Here is a 27522-nt window from a genome sequence, read left to right on the forward strand (position 1 = left end):
AGAAAATCATCTGCTACAAAAATGAAGCATTCTGAGGATTCTGAGAGTCAAAGCCAACAAATTTATTGACTTCATAAACATTTGATAGGTCTTATTGGTGACCATGGGTCATCAAGAATAGGGCAGGCTGTATTTGGTAAATTATTTAATGAAATGTGGGTGTGGATTTAATAGGAAGATTTCCATCTAAAATATTTATAATAGTAAGTTGGGCTGTGAGGAGGAATGAAAAGATAAAAACACTTTGCTAATGATATGTTAGACATTAAAAGTTACCCCAAAACGATAAAAGGATCATTTTTACTAGGTGATTGTTTTTTAACTTTGGGAAAGAATTCATTGCAGATCCTTGCAGGATTCATGACAAGTTCTGTTTTCTGTAACTCCTGTTTGTAATACACTTTATTCAAAATCATTTCATATAGTTCTTTGTCTTTTATTATAACGTGCATCGTATTAGCAAAACTAGTATGCATGATACTGTGTTCTCTTCTTGCTCAAATATGTACTGTTAGAATATTTTTGCCAGATCAGGAAGGGAATACCTCTTTTGGATGCAGACATTATTGTTTTTATTAATCTAGTAAGGATTGAAAGAAAACACGAGAAAAATACGTGACTGTTAGTATAATAAATTATAATGCAAGTGTTATTTTCAACAGATTTTTTATTAAAATGCCAACCTCAAAATACTGTCATCTTTTTGTCACTTGATTTCCTGATAGTAGTCAGTCACCAAGTCAGATTACTAGCTGGCATGTATTTACTTTTTAAATTACATTTGAGTCTGAGATAAAGGGAGATACTCTGTTATTTTATCCTTTCCTGGAATAACCTTTTACCTTTCCTACCACCTCCTTCCAGCTGTATCCTGCCCACACTTAACTCTACTTCCATAGACCTTAAAGTGTTGCCACAGGTCTCTATTTACTAATATAAGGGGGGCATTTATGATACATTCATGAATTTTAAAACAGATTACAGGATAGATATTAGAAAGGTTTCATTTTAAAAAAATAGCGAAACAGGAGTCTGCCGTTAACTACCAGAACATCTTGGAGTGCTACACCTCCTATGGGTACCTGTCTATGTCTTAGTATTTTGTGAAGATGTGGCTTTGATAGAATTTTGCCAAATATTTTCTTCACTAATCTCATAAGGAGTAAGAGTTCACTAAAAAGCTGATCAAGGTGCAAAACCAACAGGGTGGCCAAATCTTCCTTCAGGATATCAGCAATGGAATGTGTATACACTTGGAAAAAATTGTCAATTACTACAGGAAATGCAGGAACTGACCAGTGACAAAAATGACCCCTACTTATGTGGCTTCTTTGAGATTCATTACCTAAACAAGCAGGTGAAATTCATCTCAGAGTTAGATGTCCATGTAACCAACTTACAGAATGTGTGGGCCCCAGAGTCTGATATGGCAGAAAATCTCTGATAAGTGTATCCTGGGGGAGAATGATATTGAGAGCTAAGTCCTAGATTGGCTTATCTATTTAAAAAAAAAAAAAAAGACATTTTCCTATGGTGATATTGGGGTTACTTTACCCACTTTATTTTTTTTCATTTTTTCCATTCCTTCCAACAAAGTAGTTTATACCAAAAAATTATGGAACAATAGGCATCTAATGTCTATAGCGTTTATGTCTGTGTAACAATATTCTATATGGCTGTGATTTTTTTTTTCTGTTTGTGTATCAGTTTTCCCATGTTTCTATACTGATTGATACTCTGTCATTTCAAGTAATACTGACCAATAATTTATGTGACAAGCACTGTACTAATTTTTTTATATTATTTCTTTTAATCCACTTTAAGTCCCATGAAATATAAACTGTTTACCCATTTTACAGATGAAGTAGCTAAAGCTTTCAGAGATTTAGGTGGTACTTGATCAAGATCAGGATAGGAATGGAAGTGACATCTGTTGGATCCTAGAGTCCTAGCTCTTGAACTATTGATATCTTAGTATTTTCCATAGCACTGAGCCTCACATGCAGAAATGTCTGTTGGTCAGTATTTTTAAAATAAGTGATTAAGTTTATGCTCTTGTAGTATAAACCTAAGGTTTCTCTTGAAAGCACTAATAGTTATAATTAATCCATAGCAAGTTTTTTTCATTAGTCTCAAAATTTTATTTAGGCCTTTGTGTTTTTATACTAATTAGTTTTTGCTATGGATAGTATGAATTTCTCTTAAAGACAGTATGCATTAGGTGCTGTTAAAGTCTTAGCTTTTGCTTTATTTACTATGTATGGACAGTAAGTGAAACAGGTGTTTTAAGATGTTGACTCTTCAATACCAAACTGTTCTTTTTTGATCTACTTTTTTCTCAAGGATTGAATTTAACCTAATTAAATAAATCTAAGTTAGATATAGTTACATTCTAGTAATCAGTTTGGGTATCATGAAAATCAGCTTTTCTTTTTGTTTTGTATAGATAAATATGAAAGATAATAAAAATGCCAAATACATTGAAAATCATATTCCATCAAATGACCTGAGAGCTTTTGTGTTTGAAAGTCAAGAAGATATGGAGGTTTTCCTCAAAGAGGCAAGTACTGACCAGCATATTTTAACTCACTTCACACTTATTTTCCAGTGCTTGAGTTTTTAACTTCATCCTGGAGCAAAAAATGATAATGGCCTATTTTGCCAGCAATAACTCTTGTATAAAATCATTCAAATTCACTAATTTCTTTTCTGTGCCATTATTGAGAATGGAATTTGTTTTACAAGAGGACAAACAGGCCATAATTCCATCTGTAACATATTTTGAAATTATAATTTGGAATTAATATAAAGTAATTATGTCACATTAAGAAAAAGAAACATCTTAATGATGAGCCTTTGGTCTTGGACATCCTTTTTGGAAATGTATTGGAATGAACTCAGTTTTTCTTTGGAGAGGGAATTAATATAATATTGCTTCTTCTTATAAATAAAACATCTGCACTTCCATGATGGTCCAGTGGGTAAGACTGCACTTCCAGTGCAGGGAGTACAGGTTCAGTCCCTGGTTGGTGAATTGCGGTCCCATGGGCTGCATGGTGCAACCAAATAAATAAAACTTTAAAAAGAGTGAGAATCCTATATCTGACTAGAAAAACACCACTGACCAAGAATCTAAGCCACTAGAAACCAACATGGCTTAGTTATGAGCATAGACTCAACAGACAGGCTACCAGACTTTGAATTCTGGCTTTGCTGCTGTTTTCAAAAACTCAATGCTTTGTTTCTTAGTTTCTTCACTATAAAATGGAGTAATGTCTACTCCAAAATCTGGTCATGATGATTAAATAACTTATTAAATGAAAAAGTTAAGAGCAGTGTTAGGTACTATAGTTTTCACTGTATAATATTAATATGTATTGTGAGCTATGTATGTTAACTATTTTGTCAGTAAGATTTCCTTTTCCTTTTGCAATATGCCTTCTGTTTTTTAAAAAACCCTGGAAAGATGACGTTTAGATTTTGTTTTGGTTTAACTTTTTCTAGTAAGTCTAAGTAAGGACAGGACCCTGAATCAGCTTAAGTGGTCCTCTGTTTCTCTGGTACACAAGTTACTGGAAAAAAATCTTTACTTTCTTTGACATTCACTGTATTGACCTCCTTCTGGTTTGGGAGTTGGCAGGGAATGTGAATATATGATGACCAGATAAAAAGGCTGAATCTACGGAAGTATAAAATGGACTCCAAAAAATTAAGCATTTGTGTATTTAGAGCTATTTAAGTCTAAACAGTTGGGTTCTTGACCTGATGTCACTGAAAAAGTAGTTTACTTGGATGACAAGTCTGTAAGACATGGCACAGTGTGAAGGGCCTGGAGTCAGGTATAATTAGATGATTTCTGTTTTGCAGATGACCAGCCTAGCCTACACTGAGTAACTGGATTTGCCTCAGAAACTCATGCTTCCTCTGTGCTAAGAATTTGAACCTTATAATGAGACATTTTTTGTTTAGTCACTAAGTCGTGTCCACCTCTTTTGTGACTCCATGACTGTCGCCCACCATGCTCCTCTGTTCATGGGATTTCCCAGGCAAGAATACTGGAGTGGGTTGCCATTCCCTTCTCTAGGGCATGTTCCCAACCAAGGGATCAAACCTGTGTCTCTTGCATCTCCTGCATTGGCAGGCAGATTCTTTTACCACTGAACCACCAGGGAAGCCCCAATATGACAATATGACATAGTTTCCAGGAAATTTGACCTTTTATTTTTCTTGTATTATGAGAACTATCCATTGCATTTCATCATTAGGACTAGAACTGCTTACATGTGTGATTTTTTGTGTGTGTATTTTAAATTATGAAGTTTATTGTATGTAATCTCCTCCTGTAATTATATCTTCTAGAGTACCATTTCCCATCCTTTGGTAACTTACAAACCAGTTGCTCAACTGTGTTGATGTTCAGTCACTCAGTTGTGTCAGACTCTTTGTGACCCCATGAACTGCAGCACATTGAGCTTCCCTGTCCTTCACTATTTCCCAGAGTTTGCTTAAACCCATGTCCATTGAGTTGATGACGCCATCCAGCCATCTCATCCCCTGTGGTCCCCTTCTCCTACTGCTTTCAATCTTTGCCAGCATCAGGGTTTTTCCAGTGAATCAGCTCTTCCTATCAGGTGGCCAAAGTATTGGAGCCTCAGCTTCAGCATTAGTCCTTCCAATGAATGTTCAGGACTGATTTCCTTTAGGATTGTCTGGTTTGATTTCCTTGTTGTCCAAGGGACTATCAGGAGTCTTCTCCAACCTCCTTCAAAGGCTCCAACTGAGCCTTTGAACCACAGTTCAAAGGCATGAGTTCTTTGGCACTCAGCCTTTTTTATTGTCCAGCTCTCACATCCATACATGGCTACTGGAAAAAGCATATTTGACTATGTGGACCTTTGTCATCAAAGTAATGTCTTTGCTTTTAAATAGACTGTCTAGCTTTGTCATAGCTTTTCTACCAAGGAGCAAGTGTCTTTTAATTTCATGGCTGTAGTCACCATTTGCAGTGATTTTGGAGCCCCCCAAAAATAAAGTCTGTCTCTGTTTCTGTTGTTTCCCCATCTGTTTGCCATGAAGTGATGGTACTAGATGCCATGATCTTAGTTTTTTGAATGTTGAATTTTAAGCCAACTTTTTCATTCTCCTCTTTCATCAAGAGGCTCTTTAATTCCTCTTTGCTTTCTGCCATTAAGGTGGTGTCATCTTCGTATCTTTAGGTTATTGATATTTCTCCCAGCAATCTTGATTTCAGGTTATGCTTCATGCAGCCCGACATTTTACATCATGTACTCTACATAGGAGTTAGATGAGCGGGGTGACAGTATACAGCCTTGATGTACTCCTTTCCCAATTTTGAACCATTCTGTTGTTCCATATCTGGTTTTCACTGTTGCTTGACCTGCGTACAGGTTTCACAGGAGGCAGGCAAGGCGGTCTGGTATTCCCATCTCTTGAAAAATTTTCCACAATTTGTTGTGATCCACACAGTCACAATGTGGGAGACCTGGGTTCAATCCCTGGGTTGGGAAGATCTTCTGGAGAAGGAAATGGCAACCCACCCCAGTATTCTTGGCTCGAAAATCCCATGGACGGAGGAGCTTGTTAGGCTGCAGTTCATGGGGTTGCAAAGAGTTGGACACAACTGAGCGACTTCACTTTTACTTTCACACAGTCAAAGGCTTTAGCATAGTCAGTGAAGCAGTAGATATTTTTCTGGAATTCTCTTGCTTTTTCTATGATCCAGTGGATGTTGGCAGTTTGATCTCTGGTTCCTCTGCTTTTTCTAAATCCAACTTGTACATCTGGAAGTTCTTGGTTCACATACTGTTGAAGCCTAGCTTGAAGGATTTTGAGCATTATCTTGCAAGCATGTGAAATGAGTGCAGTTGTGCAGTAGTTTGAACATTGTTTGGCCTTGTCTGTTTTGGGAATAGGAATGAAAACTGACCTTTTCCAGTCCTGTGACTGCTGAGTTTTCCAGATTTGCTGGCATATTGAGTGCAGCACTTTAACAGCATCATCCTTTAGGATTTGAAATAGCTTAGCTGGAATTCTATCACTTCCACTAGTTTTGTTCGTAATGATGCTTCCTAAAGCCCATTTGACTTCACACTCCAGGATGTCTAGCTCTAGGTGAGTGATCACACCATCGTGGTTATATGGGTCATGAAGATCTTTTTTGTATGGTTTTTCTGTGTACTCTTGCCTGTGTGTCTGACTCTGCAACCTCATTGCCTGTATGGTCCATGGAATTCTCCAGGCCAGAATACTGGAGTGGGTAGCCGTGCCCTTCTCCAAGGGATCTTCCCAACCCAGGGATCAAACCCAGGTCACCTACATTGCAAGTAGATTCTTTACCAGCTGAACCACAAGGGAAGCCCATATTCTTGCCACCTCTTCTTAATATCTTCTGCTTCTGTTAGGTCTGTACTCTTTCTGTCCTTTATTGTGCCCATCTTTGCATGAAATGTTCCCTTGGTGTCTCTAATTTTCTTGAAGAGATCTCTAATCTTTCCCATTCTATTGTTTTCCTCTGTTTCTTTGCATTGTTCACTTAGAAAGGCTTTCTTATCTCTCCTTACTATTCTTTGGAACTCTGCATTCAGATGGGTATATCTTTCCTTTTCTCCTTTACCTTTCACTTCTCTTCTTTACTCGGCTATTTGCAAGGTCTCCTCAGACAACCATTTGCCTTCCTGCATTTCTTTTGCTTGGGGATAGTTTCGGTTACCACCTCTGTACAGTGTGACGAACCTCTGTCTATAGTTCTTTAGGCAGTCTGTCTATCAAATCTAATCCCTTCCATTGATTTGTCACTTCCACTGTATAATCATAAGGAATTTGATTTAGGAAGTACCTAAATAGCCTAGTGGTTTTCCCTACATTCTTCAGTTTAAGTCTGAATTTTGCAATAAGGAGTTCATGACGTGAGCCACAGTTAGCTCCTTGTTTTGTTTTGGCTGACTGTATAGAGCTTCTCCATCTTCGCCTGCAAAGAATATAAACAGTCTGATTCCTGTATTGACTGTCTGGTGATGTTCATGTGTAGGGTCATCTCTTGTGTTGTTGGAAGAGGGCGTTAGCTATGACCGGTGCATTCTCTTGGTAAAACTCTGTTAGCTTTTACCCTGCTTCATTTTGTACTCCAGGACCAAACTTGCCTGTTGCTCCAGGTATCTCTTGACTTCCTACTTTTGCATTCCAGTCCCCTATGATGAAAAGGACATTTTTTTTTTTTTTGGTGTTAGTTCTAGAAGGTCTTGTAGATCTTCATAGAATTGTTCAACTTAGGCTTCTTCAGCATTAGTGGTTGGGGCATAGACTTGGATTACTGTGGTATTGAATGGTTTGCCTTGAAAACAGAGACCATTCTGTCATTTTTGAGATTGCACCCAAGTACTGCATTTCAGTCTCTCTTGTTGACTGTGAGGGCCACTCCGTTCTTTCTAAGGGATTCTTGCTTACAGTAGTAGATATAGTGGTCATCTGAATTAAACTCGCCTGTTGCTGTCCATTTCAGTTCAGATTCCTAAAATGTTCATGTTCATTCCTGCCATCTTCTGTTTGACCACTTCCAGTTTACCTTGATTCATGGAACTAACATTCCAGGTTTCTATGTAATACTGTTCTTTAGAGCAGTGGACTTTACTTTCACCACCAGACACATCTACAACTGGGCATTGTTTCCACTTTGGCTCAGCTTCTTCATTCCTTCTGAAGGTATTTCTCTACTCTTCTCCAAACTGGAGAACAGCTGTTCCAAAGAAGTTCTGAATCACTGGTGCAAAAGTTCTAGGCCCCAAAACAGACTTCCCAACCTGGGGGTCCAGCGAAGGGACTGAGAATCCCCAGGGAATTTGACTTTGAAGGACAGTGGGATTTGATTACAGACTTCCATAGGACTGCGAAGCAGAGACACTTGGAGGACACAAGCAAAATCTTGTGCACAGCAGGACCCAGGAGAAAGGAGCAGTGATGCCACAAGAGACTGAGGCAGACTTAACCTGTGTGTTTGGGAGCCTGGCAGAGGCGTGGGTCAGTGGTGGCCTACCGCAGGGCTGGGCCTCTGACTGCAGCATTCCTGGGAGGCAGTGCATGCTGGCATATGTCCTTTTTTTTTTTTTTTTTTTTCCAGTGGGTTTTGTCATACATTGATATGAATCAGCCATGGATTTACATGTATTCCCAATCCCGATCCCCCCTCCCACCTCCCTCTCCACCCGATTCCTCTGGGTCTTCCCAGTGCACCAGGCCGGAGCACTTGTCTCATGCATCCCACCTGGGCTGGTGATCTGTTTCACCATAGATAGTATACATGCTGTTCTTTTGAAATATCCCACCCTCACCTTCTCCCACAGTGTTCAAAAGTCTGTTCTGTATTTCTGTGTCTCTTTTTCTGTTTTGCATATAGGGTTATCGTTATCACCTTTCTAAATTCCATATATATGTGTTAGTATGCTGTAATGTTCTTTATCTTTCTGGCTTACTTCACTCTGTATAATGGGCTCCAGCTTCATCCATCTCATTAGGACTGGTTCAAATGAATTCTTTTTAATGGCTGAGTAATATTCCATGGTGTATATGTACCACAGCTTCCTTATCCATTCATCTGCTGATGGGCATCTAGGTTGCTTCCATGTCCTGGCTATTATAAACAGTGCTGCGATGAACATTGGGGTGCACGTGTCTCTTTCAGATCTGGTTTCCTCAGTGTGTATGCCCAGAAGTGGGATTGCTGGGTCATATGGCAGTTCTATTTCCAGTTTTTTAAGAAATCTCCACACTGTTTTCCATAGCGGCTGTACTAGTTTGCATTCCCACCAACAGTGTAAGAGGGTTCCCTTTTCTCCACACCCTCTCCAGCATTTATTGCTTGTAGACTTTTGGATAGCAGCCATCCTGACTGGCGAGTAATGGTACCTCATTGTGGTTTTGATTTGCATTTCTCTAATAATGAGTGATGTTGAGCATCTTTTCATGTGTTTGTTAGCCATCTGTATGTCTTCTTTGGAGAAATGTCTGTTTAGTTCTTTGGCCCATTTTTTGATTGGGTCATTTATTTCTCTGGAATTGAGCTGCAGGAGTTGCTTGTATATTTTTGAGATTAATCCTTTGTCTGTTTCTTCATTTGCTATTATTTTCTCCCAATCTGAGGGCTGTCTTTTCACCTTACTTATAGTTTCCTTTGCAGTGCAAAAGCTTTTAAGTTTCATTAGGTCCCATTTGTTGAGTTTTGCTTTTATTTCCAATATTCTGGGAGGTGGGTCATAGAGGATCTTGCTGTGATTTATGTCGGAGAGTGTTTTGCCTATGTTCTCCTCTAGGAGTTTTATAGTTTCTGGTCTTACATTTAGATCTTTAATCCATTTTGAGTTTATTTTTGTGTATGGTGTTAGAAAGTGTTCTAGTTTCATTCTTTTACAAGTGGTTGACCAGTTTTCCCAGCACCACTTGTTAAAGAGGTTGTCTTTTTTCCATTGTATATCCTTGCCTCCTTTGTCAAAGATAAGGTGTCCATAGGTTCGTGGATTTATCTCTGGGCTTTCTATTCTGTTCCATTGATCTATATTTCTGTCTTTGTGCCAGTACCATACTGTCTTGATGACTGTGGCTTTGTAGTAGAGTCTGAAGTCAGGCAGGTTGATTCCTCCAGTTCCATTCTTCTTTCTCAAGATTATTTTGGCTATTCGAGGTTTTTTATATTTCCATACAAATTGGCATATGTCCTTTTGAAGGAGGTTCCCGTTACTGCCATTACCTCTACCATAGTTTGGCCTCAAGCCACAATACAGGGAGGGAACACAGCCCCACCCATCAGCAGAAAATTGGATTAAAGATTTACTGGAGCATGGCCCCGCCCACCAGAACAGGACCCAGTTTTCCCCACAGCCAGTCCCTCCCATCAGGAAGCTTCCACAAGTCTCCTTCCTCATCCATCAGAGGGCAGATAGAATGAAAACCACAATCGCAAAAATCTAGCCAAACGGATCACATGGATCACAACCTTCTCTAACTCAGTGAAATTATGGGTCATGCTGCGTAGGGCCACCAAGACGGACAGGTCATGGTAGGGAGTTCTGACAAAACGTGGTCCACTGGAGAAGGGAATGGCAAGCCACTTAGGCGTTCTTGCCTTGAGAGCCCCATGAACGGAATGAAAAGGCAAAAAGATATGACAATGAAATATGAGCCCCCCAGTTTGGTAGATGTCCAACATGCTACTGGAGAAGAGCAGAGAAATAGCTTCAGAAGGAATGAAGAGGCTGAGCCAAAGCGGAAACAATTCTTCATAGTGTTGCCATTTTTATACACTACCATGTACTGCATGGGGTTTCTCCAGTGGCTCAGTGGTAAGGAATCGGCTTGCAGTGCTGGAGACATAGGAGACAAGAGTTTGATCCCTGGGTTTCGAAGATTCCCTGGAGGAGGGCATGGCAACCCACTCCAGTGTTCTTACCTAGAGAATCCCATGGACAGAGGACCTTGGCGAGATACAATCCGTAGGGTTGCAAAGAGTCAAACACGACCGAAGCGACTTCGCACACACAGCACACATGTACTGCCATCACAATTTTTATCATTTCTAGGTCCTAACTATACTATTGTTTAAATTTTTTTTAAATCACTTCTTGTTCCCGAAATGAAATATTTTAAAAGGAAGTATAATGTCATTACCAAATTAGAAAAATAATTTGCATAACAGTAAAAATAGGAACAACAGTGTTAGTAAATCCTGTATCTGTGTTGTTGCTTCCTGAAAGCGGATAATCTGATATTTTGTTTTAAAGGACATAATAAGGAGTTAAAGATATGCTGAACCATATGTCATTGGTATGATTGGAAATATTGAAAGGGAATTGAAAAGGAAATTGCTTTCTCATTGTATAATACAATTTTATTTAGCGTAACCATTAAGACAATAGATTTTTAAACTTAAATGAGCTGCATACTAATACCATTGATTCAGGGCCAATATTGTTTTATCTGTGCCTACACTCCTCTATTTTTTTAATGACTTATTTTGATATGACTTCAGACTTCCAGAAAAGTTGCAAGAGTCATACATGTGACAGGTGTATACTTTTTACCCAGATTCACTAATTATTTGCCTTTTGTTCTATTTGCTTTAATTTAAAATAATTTTAAATATCTATTTTATATTGGAGTATAGGTGATTAACAGTTCTGTGTTAGTTTCAGAAATACAACAAAGTGATTCAGTTATATAACAGATATACATGTATCTATTCTTTGTCAGATTCTTTTCCCATTTAGGTTACTGCAGAGGACTGAGCAGGGTTTCCTGTGCTGCACAGTAGGTCCTTGTTGGTTCTCCCTCTTCAATACAGCAGTGTGTACCTGTCAGTCCCAAACTCCTACTCTATCCCTTCCCCACACCATTCCCCCTGGTAACCGTAAGTTTGTTCTCTAAGTCTGTGCTTTTTCAGTTTCATTTATTTATTGAAGTGTAGTTGACTTACTAGTTTTGGGTTTACAACACAGTAAATCTATGTTTGTACAGATTACATACCCTACAAAGTTAGTGTAAAATATTGGCTGTGCTCCGTGTACTGTGCCTTATTGAAGTTGGCTTCTGGAAGTAAGCATTGTAGGGGTTCTGTTTGTGAATTGTTTTGTGGGTTAAGCAATTACAAGGCATTTATCAGAAATTGGATGAAAAGTTGTAACACCAGCTGTGGTTGAGTGTGTCTCATAATACGTGGTGAACTGAGGTAGCTGGTGGATGTTTGAGAAGAAGTATTTGTGTACAAATTATGTCTCTTCCCACACAGCTTCATTCAGCTGGGTGTAATTTTTTTGCATTCACCTAGAGAAAACCTTACTTTTCTTATGTATGTAATTGCACATAAGTAATATGAGAGTCACATACTATTTAAATTGTCCCCTAATATATAAATTACTTGGAAGAAACTTTTCTTCAAAGCCAGCATTTTAGCCATTTACAGCAACATGGATGGACCTAGAGAATGTCATACTTAATGAAGTAAGTCAAAAGAAGGAGAAATACTGTATGACATCCCTTATATGTGGAATCTAAAAAGAAATGATACTAATGAACTTTAAAAACAGAGTCTCACAGACTTAGAGAATGAACTTATGGTTGCCAGAGGGAAGGGATAGCTAGGGAGTTTGGGATGGTCATGTACACACTGCTGTATTTAAAATGGATAGCCAACAAGGACCTATTGTATAGCTCATGAAACTCTGTTATGTGGCAGCTTGGATGGGAGAGGGGTTTAGGAGAGAATGGATACATGTATATGTATGGCTGAGTCCCTTCACTGTTCTCCTGAAACTATCACGAGACTTAATCAGCTATACCCGAATACAAAGTAGAAAGTTCAAAAGTGAAAAAAAATAAGCATTATAGTACAACTATTTTTCTGTTTGTAATTATGTATGTGGAGAGATTTTTAAAATATTCTGTTTTTCATGGAACTACCTAATAGGTTTAAGAACCATTAATGATTCTAATTGTTCTTTCTGTATTTATTAGTTGGTATTCGACTATATGAGGAAGTGCTTTTTCTTCTTCATTTATTTGGACTTCACTGGTAGTTCATGTGGTAAAGAATCTGCCTGCAATGCAGGAGACCCAGGTTTGATCCCTGGGTCAGGAAGATCCCCTGGAGAAGGGAATGGCAGCCTACTCCAGTATCCTTGCCTGGAGAATTCCATGGACAGACCATGGGGTTGCAAAGAATCAGGCACGACTGAGCAACTAACACTATAAGATAGTGCTTTTTCTTCTCCATTTATTTACTCATTTATTATATCATATAGATTGATAGGATTTTACATCCTTATGGATTTTAATCCATGACTATCATTTTCTATTTGAATGCTAAATTGTTCCAGATTCCAGTGAGACCTTCAGGCTGATTCCTGTGTGGTATTTTGCCAGTGTATTTTGAGCACTGCTTACTTTCTGGCAGAGCAAGCATGTTGACTTAACTTTATCTTTGCTCTGTCTGGGGCTTAAAAATCAGCCTTTTCCCCAAAGAACCCTGGTTATTAGAAACTTAGGATCTGGGTGCTGGATGTGTCCATTGCTGCTAGTCTTTCATGGTTTCTAAGTCCTCACGTGCAAACTCTTATACCCATATTTATTTCTATATTTATCTGGAGAACAAAAGTGCATAAGGGCACCAGGAGTTCACACTGATGCTTCAAATTACAGTCGAACACAACAGGGTACCTTCTACTTTTTTTCCTTTGCATATTTGTAATTTCCTACTGTAGCAGTAGAAAAATACCTCCCTCTCCCCCTTACCATCAATTTATTTACTGATTTGTTCAAGCCTAAAATACTGTGAAAGTAGCCACAGCATACTAGGCTGTGAAAGTGGTTTCAGCAGTGCTATTTGTGCCACCATGAAATCCCTCCAGTCCATCATCCCATCATGTCTCTCAGCAGTATTTTACCTTTATCTGTGTTGATGTCTTATACATCTTTTGTTAAATATGTTCTTAAGTATTTAATGTCTTTTTGACACTCTTAGAAATGGATTTCTAAAATTCATTTTTCAGTTGTTCACTGCTAGTACATAAACATAATTTGATTTTTTTCATTGACCTCTATCTTGTGACACTATTGAATTCATTTCCTGAATTCTAGTAGTTGCTTTATAGATTCCATAGGACTTTCTGTGTAGAAAATTACCATCTTTGCAAACAGATCTTTTTACTTGTTCTTTTTTAATCTTTTACCTCTTAATTGTGCTTCACTACATTGTCTAGCTCTTCTAGGGCAATGCTGAAAAAAAGTGGTAAGATTTGATATCCCTACTTGTTCCCAAGCCTAGGGGGGGAAGCACTTTTAATCCACAATTAAGTATTATGTCTGCTATATGCCTATCATAGATGCCCTTTATCACATGTAGGAAGTTTTCTTCTATTCTTAGTTAACTGAAAATTCTGAGATAATCTTATGGTTTTGTACTTTATTCTGACAGTACAGTAAGTTAGACTGATGTAGCATTCAAAGTCAACCAATCTCATATTCCTGGGATAAACTTGACTGAGTCATGTACAGTGTTTATGTATTGCTAGATTCTGTTTACTAATATTTTGTTAAGGATTTTTGTGTATGTGTTCAGGAGGGATATTGTAATGTTTTTGTCAGGATTATACTGGAATCATAAAATGACTTGGCAAGTGTCCTGTCATTCTGTGTTCTGACTTGGTGTTACTGCTTCCTTATCTGTTTGATAGACTTTATCAGTGAAAATAATAAAAGAAATGTACTTTCTGTGAAAACACATAGCTATTAATATCACACTAAAAAGTTTTTCTTATGAGTACCATTAAGTATCTAGTCAGTGTTTAATTTTTTGATCATCCCATGAATGCCAGTAAGAATAATATCATAACTTTAAAAATCTTCATTTAAAGTATTTGGTAATTAAAGTAGTATTTTATTTTCCTTATATTAAGGTTCGTGACAATAAAAAATTAAGAGTAAATGCTGTTATTGCTCCTAAGAGTTCATATGCAGACAAAGCGCCTTCAAGATCTTTGAATGAGCTGAAGTAAGTCTTGAAAATAGTATTAGAACTAAGCTGTTTTTTGAATATTGAATAATCATCTGTCTCTTAAATATATGTAAATTATCTCTTTGTCACACGAATACATTTGTTATAGGCTGTATTATTCCCTTTTAGGATCTCTACTTAAGTCTAAAAAGGCAAAATCTAGGCCCAGGAACAGATTGTGGTATTCTTAGTATATGATGGTAATTTTTCAAATCATTGGAATAATATTGGACTACTTAGTGAGCTCCTAAAATAGTTGGTTAGTTATTGGGGAAATAGAAGGATAAATTACTTCATAATGTAAAAGTAATTTCCAGAAGGATCAAATGGAAATACTACAGTTATAAAATGCCTACAAGTAAATAAAGTCTTAACTCTGTATAAAAGCAATGGTAGAAACCACAAAAGAAGAGATTAATCTTTTGTAATTATAAATATTAAACTTCTCTGATCAGGAAATGAATCATCTGATCAGGAAATAAAATCACTTAAATGACTAACTTCTGTACCATCATTCATTTATGTTTTATTTATTGTTTATTCTCTTGTCAACTGTGAGATTTTTTTTTTTAATGCTGTTTTAAGAAGAAAATCCTAAAAGGTGCTTTTCCTTTCAGACAATATGGATTTTTCTCTTATTTGCGAGAGTTGTTTGATGCCCCTGACCCTGTCATGAGTTACCTTTGCTGCCAGTATCACATTCATGAAGTTCCTGTAGGAACTGAAAGAACCAGAGAAAAAATTGAACGGGTAAGAAAATACTGAATCAATCAGTACCAAAAATGTAATTTTGTTAAAACTTACTAAAGTCAAGGAAAACTTGTGAGAAATTTAAAGAAACCTGTCATTGTTTTTAACTAAACAGGAATTACCTTATAATAATAATTTTACATTTCTGATATTACATAGGACAGTGAATGTTGACTAATACTTTATGACAATAAGGATGTGGAGTTACCTAAATAAATACTTAATACCTGTAGGGTAACTAAATTAAAGCCTGAAAAGAGACACCTGACTCTTACTGAATTCTGCTTTGCTTGACAAACATTTGTTCAAACATTAATGGTTTATTCATTTAAATTCTTGTATTCTAGATTATTTTTCAAACAGATTATACTTTAGGATGGTAGGCTAGGATATAGAACTGTTCTGGTAAGCCCTCCCCTTAAAGTTCCTTTTAAGATTATCTCATAAGTGAATGACCACTCTTAAGAGGATCTCCTTTTCTTATCTGACAGCCACATAAACTCTTAGGTTCCTAGGTTCTCTGATGCTGCTTCAAGTTTTCTTCTCCTTACCAGTAGTCTCCAAGACTCCAAACCACCTTTTAGTTACAGGGAGAAACAGCCAGATTTGTCCATAATACTAATACTGCTTGTATGCATTTACAGACCTAACTGCTGTGTTTATAACACTGAATTTATTAGAGAATGTGTTTTAAGTTTTTAACAGCCAGTCTACAAGTATCCCTAGAATATTCACTTGTAGTCTGGCGCCTTTGTATACCTCATTAACAGAAGATAGAAATGGGGCCTCATTACTAACCCATTTTGCGAAGACAAGCAAATTATTAAGTTGCATATCATATTATGGTGATCATTTGGGGAAACCAAAAAAATAGAACTGTGTGTGTGGACCACTCTTTAATACTCATTGATGGGGTTTAAAAAAAGAAGACAACATGCACAGACCATCCAATTTCTGTCATAACTTCAGGGGTAGGTAGGGTGCTACCTCTTAAGGTTAGGATAGTAGGCATTCTTTACTGTTGCAGAAAGACTAGAAAATTTGCTAAGGGCTTTCATAGCTTTACTCTGGTGCAAAAAAGGATAGTATTGCACTTGGAAAATCCTTTCATTCTTTGAACAGTTCTTCAAGTTGAAATATTTTTATGTGCTTTACTTTTTAACATTCTGTTTAGGTCACCTAAAGAGCTTTAACTCTACTGTCTATACTAGAAAAAAAACATGGTATATAGAAAAGCAAAGTCAGACACCTAGTGAAGCCCTTAACATTGTCTTGGCCATCTTTCAGAAAACACAAACCTGCACTGAAGAAATTTACTATCTAAACGTTTCGTGTCTACCTCCTGACAACAATGGTCGTATTTCTCCCGTAGAAAAAAATAGCATTCTTTAGTGTAAGATTTGCTTTATTATCAAATTGTGACATTTTAGACCCTGTAAATGATTATCTTCATGACACGTGGTGGGTAGGCCAACGTCATGTGGGCTCTCCTTTCATTTCAAATTACTGACCGTTTGTGGATGCTAGTTTATACCCTGTGAAGCTAAGTATGTTTAAATATGTCCTGTCTCATCACTTAGACTGTAAACTTCTGCAGAGAAACAAGCCACAAGAATACTGGTAATAAACCTTTAGAGACTGGAAAAAACTACATTACAGCAGCCTATTCTTTATAAATATACAGAAACCAATCCAACAATGTTACGGTGTTTAGAATGTGCGTAGTTTATAAAACTCCTTAATAAATTCTTGAGAGGAAAAACTCTCCCCAAAAATGCAAAAAGAAGTCCTTGAAATCCTTGAAAAGTATGTGCGTTAAGTATTCCCATTAAATGTAAGATTATGTATCTTTGAACAATATAACTAAGGGGAAGGAGAGTACATGTGTTAATTGAGATAACAGACTTCATTCTGCTGGGCAACCGACTCCCCAAAAGTACACCTACTTGGGAGAGATTGTGTAGTAAAGTAGAAATATGGCTAACTTTGGTGGTAGTTTCAGTTTTCTCCCAGTTCTCTTCCTTAGTGTTTTTTTCCAAAATAATAACCTGAAATTTATCACTCACCTTTTTAGAGATGTTGGATTACATTTCTTTTAAAAAATGAAAATAAATCTATTTTGATCTAAAATTCACTTGATCTGTATTTCACTTGATCTGTATTTTTAATTCTTTAGTCCTTTTTTTTTTAATGTTATAATTATTCTTGTGCTTAGTCGCTCAGTCATGTCTGACTCTTTATGACCCCATGTACTGTAACTCACTAGGCTTCTCATGGGGACTCTCCAGGCAAGAATACGGGAGTGGGTTGCCATGCCCTCCTCCAGGGGATCTTCCCAACCCAGGGATCGAACCCAGGTCTCCCGCATTTCAAGCGGATTCTTTGTCTGAGCCACCGGGGAAGCCCCATCTGATAATTCTTAGATGTCTGCTAAATGTTTATTTTACATTATAGGTAATACATGAAACACGATTAAAACAAATTTATACAGCAGAAGAAAAGTATGTGGTGAAAACTTCTTTTTATTCAAACAAAGTCATTTCAAGTAACACATCCCTAAAAGTAGCCCAGTTTCTCACAGTCACCGTGGATCTAGAGCAAAGACGACACTTAGAAGAACAGTTAAAGGTTGGTCATTTTTTATTTTACAGTTGATCTACAGTGTTGTGTAAACTGACTCAGTTATATTTTTTTTCATTGTGGTTTGATACTGGATATTGAATATAGTTCCCTGTGCTATACAGTGGGACCTTGTTGCTTATCCATTCTGTGTATAATAGTTTGTATCTGCTAATCTCAAAACCCTAATCCATCCGACTCCACCTCACCCTTTCCCTTGGCAACTGGGAATCTGTTCTCTGCATCCAAGTCTGTTTTATTAGGAAATTTGTGTCACATTTTAGATTGTCAATATAAGTGATATGGTATTTGTTTTTCTGACTTACTTAACCTAGTATATTGTTGTAGATAGCATTATTTCATTCTTTTATGGCTAAGTATTATTTCATTGGATATACCATTCATTGAATGTACTGTTCTTTATCCATTCACCTGTTGATGGACATTTAGATTGTATCCATGTCTTGGCTGTTGTAAATAGTGCTGCTGTGAACATTGGGGTGCATGTATCTTTTCAAATTATAGTTGTGTCTGGATGTATGCCCAGGAGTGGAATTGCTGGACCATATGGTAACTATTTTCCATGATGGCTGAACCAGTTTACATTCTCACCAACAGTGTAGGAGGGTTCCCCTTTCTGTACCCCCTCTCCACCATTTATTGTTTACTTTTTTAAATGATGGCCATTCTGAGTGTTATGAGGTTGTACTCTGTTTTAGTTTTGATTTGCGTTTCTCTGATATTATTAGCAATGTGGAGCATCTTTTCATGTGCCTATTAGCCATTTGTTTTTCTTTGGAGAAATATCTATGTAAGTCTTCTGCTCATTTAGTGTTTGGATTGTGTTTATGTTACTGAGCTGTTTCGTATATTTTGGAAATTAAGTCCTTGTCAGTCACATCCTTTGCAAATACTTTTTCCCAGTCCACAGGTTGTCATTTTGTTTATAGTTTCCTTTACTGTGTAAAACTTGTAAGTTTAAGTCCATTTGTGCTTTTTTTTTGCTTTTATTTCTGTTGTCTTGGAAGATTGACTTAAGAAAACATTGGTATGATTCATGTCAGAATTATGGTGTTACATCTTTTATTGAAGTTAAAGATTGGTTATTTTGATTTGAGTGTTTAAAAATATTAGTTTATAATACTTTAACTAGTCTGTTTTTTAAATATACTAACAATGTTGCATATTCCATAGGAAATTAATAGAAAATTGCAAGCAGTAGAATCAGGATTGATTGCCTTACGTGAGACAAACAAGCATCTGGAACACAAAGATAATGAACTTAGACAAAAGAAGAAGGAGCTTCTTGAAAGGAAAACCAAGAAAAGACAACTGGAACAAAAAATTAGTTCCAAACTAGGAAGGTATCTTTCAGCCTATTCTGTGCTGGGGGGTTGGGAGGGTGATACAAATGCACTATAAGGATATTATTAGTTATACATACCTTGTAATGACAACACAGTTCCCACCAGCATGCTGTGTAGAATCTCTCTCTCAAACTCAAACCCTTCTACACAAAGCACAGGACAAAGCGGGGGGAATCTTAAGTGTTACAGACTTTTCTGTTCCCTGATCAGCTGTTTTCATCCCCAGACCCCATTATATTCTCAAAAATTATTGAGGACCTTGAGAAAGTTTTGTTTATATGGATTATATCTACTGATATTTACCAAATTAGAAATTAAATAGTATGTTAAAATGATAAATTTGTTATATGTTAACAAAAAATATGAGACAATTTTCCAAACAAAATACATTTCGCAAGAAGAGGGACATTACTTTTACATTTGTAAATCTCGTTAGATGAAGTTAGTTTTTTTATAAGTGCTTCTGCATTCACTTGGTTATGAGATATTTTGGTTGATGTATATGAAGAAAATCTGGACCCACATATATATGCAATTAGGAAAGAGAGGACTGCTTTAATAGACTTGTCAGCATATGTATTCTTTAATGTTACATCAAAACTTGCCAAAGTGTGGTTTGTTAACGTTTAACTGCAACATGGAAACTGAAATCATTAATGAAGAAATATACTCTGAACATTACCATAAGTGCATCTTTTACCCATGAATGACTTTGTTACATTATGCTAGCTTACTGTGAGATCCCAGGCAATTGTTCTCAGAACTGATTGTAAGTTTTATTTTGAACTTAGATGTTTTGTGGAAACTTGGAATATATAAGATCAGATAAAAGCTGTTAGGGTGTTCAGTCCAGGGGAGAGGAAAGTGATTTCCAGTTTCAAAGTTTTTCCCATGCCCCTTTCAGGACACAATGCAGACCTTTTTTGGTGATTGTTGTTTTATGCTTCTTTCCTATAGAATAAAGATATAGGTATTAAAGACATAATAAATGACAGCTCATTGCCTTGAGTACAGTATAAATTTACCTTGATCTAATATAATAGTGTTTCTAAACACATAAGTTGAATATTTAAAATGCTTCTAGAAATTTTGGGTTTGTTTTTTTTTTAAGCAAAATGCCCGTTAACTTTTAAAAGTCAGTAGTGTATGTACCTTGGTTGCTTAAAAGAAGATATATCTGCTGAGTCTTAACTGCCTAGAATTCTTTTCTACATAAACCCTTCACTTTTATCTTTAGTCATCCACAAGTCAGCCTTTTACTGTTGCACTGCTGTATTGAACTCATGGTCTGAAACTAAACTTTCTCCTTATGATGTTGAATTGTGTAGTGAGCTAACCTTTCACATGCATTGCCATCCTGCTGTCTCGTGTCTGCAGTTGCTCTGGAACACTGCAGTGGGGGCGTGGTTAGTGGGCTCCCCCTGACTGGTCGCCTCCCTTCAGTGCATAGAGAATACTGTCTTCAAGTTTATCATCTTTTCATGGTCCTGCCCCCTTTCAAAATATCTCTGGTGGCTTCCTACCTTTACTGTATGAAATTTAAATACTGCTTTCCTTTAGCTTGTCCTTCACGTTTTTCAAAATCTTCTTTCACTCCACGCATTCTAATTTCCTCCCTCTCTGCCCCGACACACTCTTCACTCACCATTCAGCCCACTGTTGACAACATCCACTGAACTTGTTTATTCTTGTTTTTATTGCTTCCATCTTGGATTTTTCCCTGTAGTGGAAAGAACTTTTTGTTGTTGTTGTTGTTAAGATGTCAAACAAATCTTAAAATTTAGTATCTGTATTGTTAGGTAACTTAAGTAAACTCAGCCTTTGTGTCTCCATGTTAAAAAGCAAAGTATTAACTTTTAGAATTGTTGTATTGTCTCTTCATCATTATTTTACCTATTAGATTGCCACAGTTAAGCTCCTTAAGGGAAGGGACTGTTTTTATAAAGAATGCTTATCACTTATGGACCAGACATTATACTAAGTGTGTTGCATAATTTGCCTTTTTTTAGTCTTCACCAAAGCCCTGCAGAAGCACTATTTTTATTTACAGTTTATAGATGAGGAAACCAAAGCTTAGAAGAGTAGCTTGTTCAGTTGTACTGCTCATTGGTGGCAAAGAGGAAGTTTAAACCCAACTTTCTGACTCTAGATCCTATACCATTAGCACTAGCATTACCTAGACTACGCTGGGCATTTGATACATCTCAACAAATAGTTTTCAATCCTGAGTGGTTGCATAAAATGATGATTTAATCAGGAAGCTATCAGTTAACATCTGAGTAGCATTGCTACATGGACCATAAAGCAGCAGGAAACCTGAGAATTGAGCTCAATCCTTGTGTTTTCTCTGATTTCTACATCATTATGCATTACATACAGTTTAAAGCTGATGGAACAGGACACCTGCAATCTTGAAGAGGAAGAACGAAAAGCAAGTACCAAAATCAAAGAAATAAATGTTCAGAAAGCAAAACTTGTTACTGAATTAACAAACCTGATAAAGGTAAGACATTTTCATTTTAGTCATTTTTTTTTTGGTTGCAAGTCAATAGTAAAATCTTAGCAAGAGATTTTTATTAGTAATTTCAGCTTTCTGTTTGACATTTCTCTTTATAGATCAGTAAATTGATTAGAAGTACTCATTAGGCTAAATTGTTTTATTTCAAATGACTCAAAGGAGAACTATTTAAGATTGAAGAGAAGTATCAATCACATTAGAAAAATGTTAAGAAATTATATTGTAAAATAAAACTCATAGAGGTTTTTATTCCTAGAATTGTACTGCTTTACATATACAAAAAGTAGATTTAATTCTTCAAAATACTACGGTGATCTCTGAGAAGAACAAATTAGAATCAGATTATATGGCAACCTCATCACAGCTACGTATCACAGAGGTAAAGTTTTTGCTTTTATTTTTTATTTTGGGACTTCAGACCAGTTTGAAAGCTATATACACATGTGTATTTATATATCGTGCCTTGCAGTGTGCAGGTTTTGGTATGCTCTTTAATTTACAGATTTCATGCACTCTGCTGATTAGAAATATTTGAAACCCTCTGTGTACCTTTTTTATTATTACTACCCTTCCCCAATTAAATAACAAAAAGAGTACCTGATTTAGTCATTTGAAAACCAAAATCTCACCATGTCTGCTTTCTTAGCCGATACAAATTATAGTTAGTACTGTTGCCAAGAAGCAACTAATAGCTTTTATTGCAGTTTGTATCCCATAAACTATAGATGAGTTCCAGTCAATACTAAGAATGGCCTTAGTGTGTGATCCTGGTGATTTAATCTTCTGTTAATGATAAATATTGAAATGGGGGAGGGTAGGGGGTGATGTACTAAGTTAACATAAATTCCAAAGAAGACCAAGCAACAAAATGAGGTAATAAGAGTGACATAGTTTTTGAGTCTTTCAAATCCTTACTCCAAAATAGAAGAGCAGCTGGGATACTATAATAACAGCAAGCCCAGGGACAGTGTAGACAACAGACTCGGCTTAAAGGTGTCCCTGTAGGTGTACTGCAGCGTATTCTCACACTCATCACCCAGGATTAGCATGAGGCTAGGTTAAAGGCTTAGTGCTTAATAAAACTGCCCTTCAGATGCCACCTGCACTTCTGACCTACTGGTGACTGATTCAAGGGTTCTCATGGCTTCCCCAAGTTCGGTAATTAACTGGAGTGGCTCACAGAACTGAAGAAAAGGCTGTTCTTAACCATTACAGTTTTATTATATAAACAATACAAATCCCTACTAGTCAAGTGAAGAGGTATATAGGGCGGGGAGGGTCCTGCACACCGTTTCTATGCCCTTTTCTGGTGAAATAATTTATTGCTCTCATAGCACATCAGTGTTTGGAATTTTTACCAGGTTGATTACCTAGGCATGACTGATTGGATCATTGGCCATATGGCTAAACTTGGGCTCTAGCCCTTCTCTCTGCAGTTTAAGAAACTGGGTGGGGGTAATAATAAGACTCAAAGCCCCAACCCTTTAGTCACATGATTTGTCTTTCTGGCATTGACTTCCCCCATTCTGTGTCACTCCTTAGCATAAACTCAGACACTCCTATCACTCAGAAAATTCCTAGGATTTTACAGTCTTCCTCCCGAGAACCAGGGACAAACATCAGTCAAGTTCTGTGTTTTACAACACCCATGAACCCAAGAGTACAGGTGGGTAAGATAGTCAGCAGCAGCATCAAGACTGGTGTGGTATTGCAAGTATGTGGTAAGAAACAGAGAAAGCTCAAAGAATCCAAAAATTAAGTCACCAGCAGGTTCTCATCTTTTAAGAAAAGAGGCCCCATTTGGTGTGGAAAGCTCAGCAGACCAATTTCAGAGCAGCTGAAACTGGAAGGTGACTTTTAGATTCCAGAAAGGTCAGGTGGTGCTGGGGTGATTGAGGTCCCGTGAACTAGCAGCTCACCTGAAACTGCCTTGCAGAGCAGAGTAGCTTACTGAGGAGAACTAGAACCACTGGGCAGGCTAAGGAGATAGCAGGCGTGTGTCATGTGGTCAGAAGGCCGACACGGTAGCTAAAGGCACAGCGCTCAAACACAGGAAGGGAGACAGTGTAAGTAAAACAGTATATTTGCTGACTGTCCTGTAGGTACTATGAGGAAATAAAAGGATACTACCTCAGATTAGATGGTTCAGGAGAGGGAAGTGAGGGAGAATTTCAATATTGTTTATAGTAGGAACTAGTATGTCAAAGATACTCAGGCCACAAGGATATTATATATTTGTGCATAAATAATCTTTCAAATAAAAATGGAAGGATGTTTAGCATACATCTACATACATAATCAGAATAAAGACTTCTACACCTGCTGCCTTCCCTAACCTGACAGGGGAGTCTCCTGTCCATATTGTTAGTAGCAGCAGACACAGTAATATTTTTGAGTTGAGCTGATTACTCTGGCGAGTAGAAAGGTTCTTAATTATATTGTCCAGGGAAATATAATCTCATTAGCTACTTGTCACACTAGGTTTTCTTACCTGGATATATACACAAACTCTGACAGGTTTTTCCATACTAATCTTCTTGATACTTCCCCTGACTTTATTTTCTATTTTCTCAGCAATATTTTACATCATTATTTCTCTTTTTTATATGTTAATCTGAAAATTATTAAATGCTTTTTATTTATAATTGTCTTACCAACCCTTTTGTAGGGTTCTTTTCTTTCTTGCACTGTGTTTTGGTAAGTGTTTGTTACTGACTGATCATAGTCACCAGCTGTGCATTTTAAATAGTCAAGAGTGATGAGTGAGAGATACAGAGAAGAGTGAGTCTATAGTAGTTCATTTTGTCTTTCATTTGCTCTTTTTTCTTCTCACGTTTTCTGTCACTTGCCCACACTTGCTCTTCTTTATTATTCTTGCTGTTCTTCATTTGAAACAAAAGGAGATCATTTCCTTCCTTCCTTTTCTTCCCCTCACCCTACTTTGGGGTTTGTCTTTTACCCTGATCATGAAAAACAAATTCATACACAAAAAAGATGGACACAGAATTTCACTACGAGTTGTGTTCATGAAGGAACTTAGGGATAACTAAACACCATTGAGTTTAATAACGTCCTCAAATTATTGGAGGGCAAATAGTGGAAAAGGGATCCAAACCCATTAAATATTTCCAGAGGTATGTCACTACCATCTGGAATATTTTTACAAGTTGATAAGCTGACTGCACATAAATCCAGATATGGAGGTGGACAGATGGATGAACATGTTACTTGGTTTTTTACTTTGGGCAGATTTCCTGACCACTCCAAGCCTGTTGTCTTCAGCCACAGATATTATAATACCTACCTAACACAATAGCAGGGCTATTGTGATAGTAAGTTTAATAATACATCAAGATGCTTAGTGTGCTCCCTAGCAGGAAACATGTATGGATTTACATCAAGATTCATATTATAAGAACTGGAAGTTGCTAAATTTACTTTTTATCCTACTATCAAATTTAGAAATTGTGCTTTCATATAATGTTCTTTACTCTACCTACCTGCTCGCTACTCTCCCGCAAAAACTGAACTTCAGGAAAGACTTTTTCTTCGATTTAGATGATATATATGTATTTGGGGAGGGAGGGGACCTTTACCAAGTAAACAGTATTATTGCCAGTACCATTGTTTACTATTTGATTGATTGAAATAGAACTTGCAAGCTTGTATATTAAACGTTGTGAAGACCACTGATGTCTGAACCCCAGATTTGACAAGGGAGGGAGGGAGGAAGGACCAGACACACACTGCATGATGGATGTGAATAAGATTACACAAGTTTAATTCTTTTACTTAATCTGCAGAAATACAAAGGATGTTTCTGTACTGTGTCTTTATGAAAATGACTGTGCATCTTATTATTCACCTTTCTATGCTCAATACATGATAAAATACTGATATTTAATAGGTTCTCAGTAATTATTTGGTGAAGGAATGAATGGGTCCATGAATAAATGATAACTACATGAATCATTTAAAGGTTCTGCTGAGTTTTCTGATATGAAGCCTATGTATTGTATATATTGTTTTATTAGAGTATAATTATACATAGGTTAAACTTTCATAAAAAGGAAATTAAGTTTAAATTTCAAAGCTTTTAGGGATTCAAGAATGCCGTATTATTAATGTCCCAATATATTTTGAAGTTTAAGTTCAAATTCTACCTTAGCAATAAACTCAGTCATAATTTGAGATATGGTTTTTGGATGATTTGCTTACTGTTACCAAAATGCGTAATATATGTGATATAGTGTGGTGATATTTATTAATAAAAGAACCCTCTGATTGAACAGTAACATAAACATTTTCAAAATATTTCTTTTTCTTATAATAGCAACATTTCATTGAGTTGGATGAAAATAGACAGAGATTATTGCAGAAATGCAAGGAACTTATGAAGAGAGCCAGGCAAGTATGTAACCTGGGTGCAGAGCAGACTGTCCCTCAAGAATATCAGACAGTAAGTATAAAAAGTATATAATGCTACAAATTAACATTTAACATTGTTAAAAAAAAAAAATACTTAGTATTTTTAAGTTTAAAGTGTGTTAGGCATTTTACAGGGCCATGAAAAACATGATCTGCCATAAATAATGAGATACCCCTGCCGCCATTTTTAAACTGAGTATGCATGTAGTTTTGCTCAATGAATTTTTTCTTCCTGGTACTCAGATGGACACCATTCAATCTTATTGCTTAGTACCAAAATTATTCAGATATGGGTATCATTTTGCAAAATTATTTCTACCAAAACATTTATCCAGTAAAAAGCTTTTTTCCCCAAGCACCTTTTTCGGAGAGGTTTGGGAGATGGGATATAGTTGTACTAGTAATTGATATATAAGAAACAGTACATACAGGTGATAGTTAGAAAAACAAAGACAAAATGAAAATGTTATCCTGGAAATCAGGGTGTTTATTTAGGGTTCTTTGGGAGTGGATTCTTTATGACTAACATCTGTTGGTAAAGAAAAGAGCCTTTCCTTCTTCTCATTATGTGTACTTTATATTCTGACATATCATTTAGTTAGTAAAATGAGAAGATACTGCCCTTTCCTGCCAGTTCTACCATTGAGTAGGTAGCCCCTTGACCTGAAGCTTTATCTGACAGGTAGGGGTAATGCCTTGATTACCTGCTATCACACATTAAACAAAACACATACTTTCTTCTCTCTTGAAATTTATATTCTAGTCTGGAGGGTGGGGAAAACAAATCAAAAAGCAAATAGATTATGTTGGGAATAGCAGGAGGTGCTAAAAAGAATAATAATACAAGGTAAAAGGCTAGTGTCAGAGAAGTCTCCTTTGAGAAGATACTATTTTAGATGAGTCCTGAATGAACAGAAGAAATCAGTCAAGTGAAGGTTTGAGGGAAAAGCATTCCAGGCAGAGAAAACAGCTCATTCAAAGCTCTTGAGGCAGAAGTATATTTGGCCTGTTTCAGAATAGAAAGAATCTTAGTGGGGCTAAAATTTATTATCCAAGGAGGGCAGAAGTCAGATCCTATAGGGCCTTATAGACCACAGAAGGAATTTGGGCTTTACTTTGAGATGAAGTCCACTGGAGAATTTTAAACAGAAGATTGATAGAGGTAGGACAACCGTTTGTAGAGCACTCCAGCTGCAATCTGGAGAATAAAGTAGGGATACAAGAATGGAAGATGACCATTTAGGAGATTATTGCTTTGGACCAGGCAAGAGACTATTGTGGTGTGG

At 36.8% G+C, this 27522-nt stretch overlaps 1 protein-coding gene across 2 annotated transcripts in view; it reads left to right on the top strand.

Moving 5' to 3' along the window:
* Window positions 1-27522, top strand: part of SMC5 (structural maintenance of chromosomes 5) — a 108021-nt gene that overhangs the window by 73453 nt on the left and 7046 nt on the right. For both annotated transcript variants that reach the window (XM_043891207.1, XM_043891206.1), the window contains exons 11-18: window positions 2447-2560; window positions 14457-14551; window positions 15172-15304; window positions 17759-17932; window positions 19118-19287; window positions 21670-21793; window positions 22065-22187; window positions 26142-26267. In XM_043891207.1, coding sequence (XP_043747142.1) covers window positions 2447-2560; window positions 14457-14551; window positions 15172-15304; window positions 17759-17932; window positions 19118-19287; window positions 21670-21793; window positions 22065-22187; window positions 26142-26267 — 1059 coding nt within the window. The remainder of the gene's footprint in view (window positions 1-2446; window positions 2561-14456; window positions 14552-15171; window positions 15305-17758; window positions 17933-19117; window positions 19288-21669; window positions 21794-22064; window positions 22188-26141; window positions 26268-27522) is intronic.

This window comes from Cervus elaphus, chromosome 29 (assembly GCF_910594005.1).
Source record: "Cervus elaphus chromosome 29, mCerEla1.1, whole genome shotgun sequence".
NCBI lineage: Eukaryota > Metazoa > Chordata > Mammalia > Artiodactyla > Cervidae > Cervus > Cervus elaphus.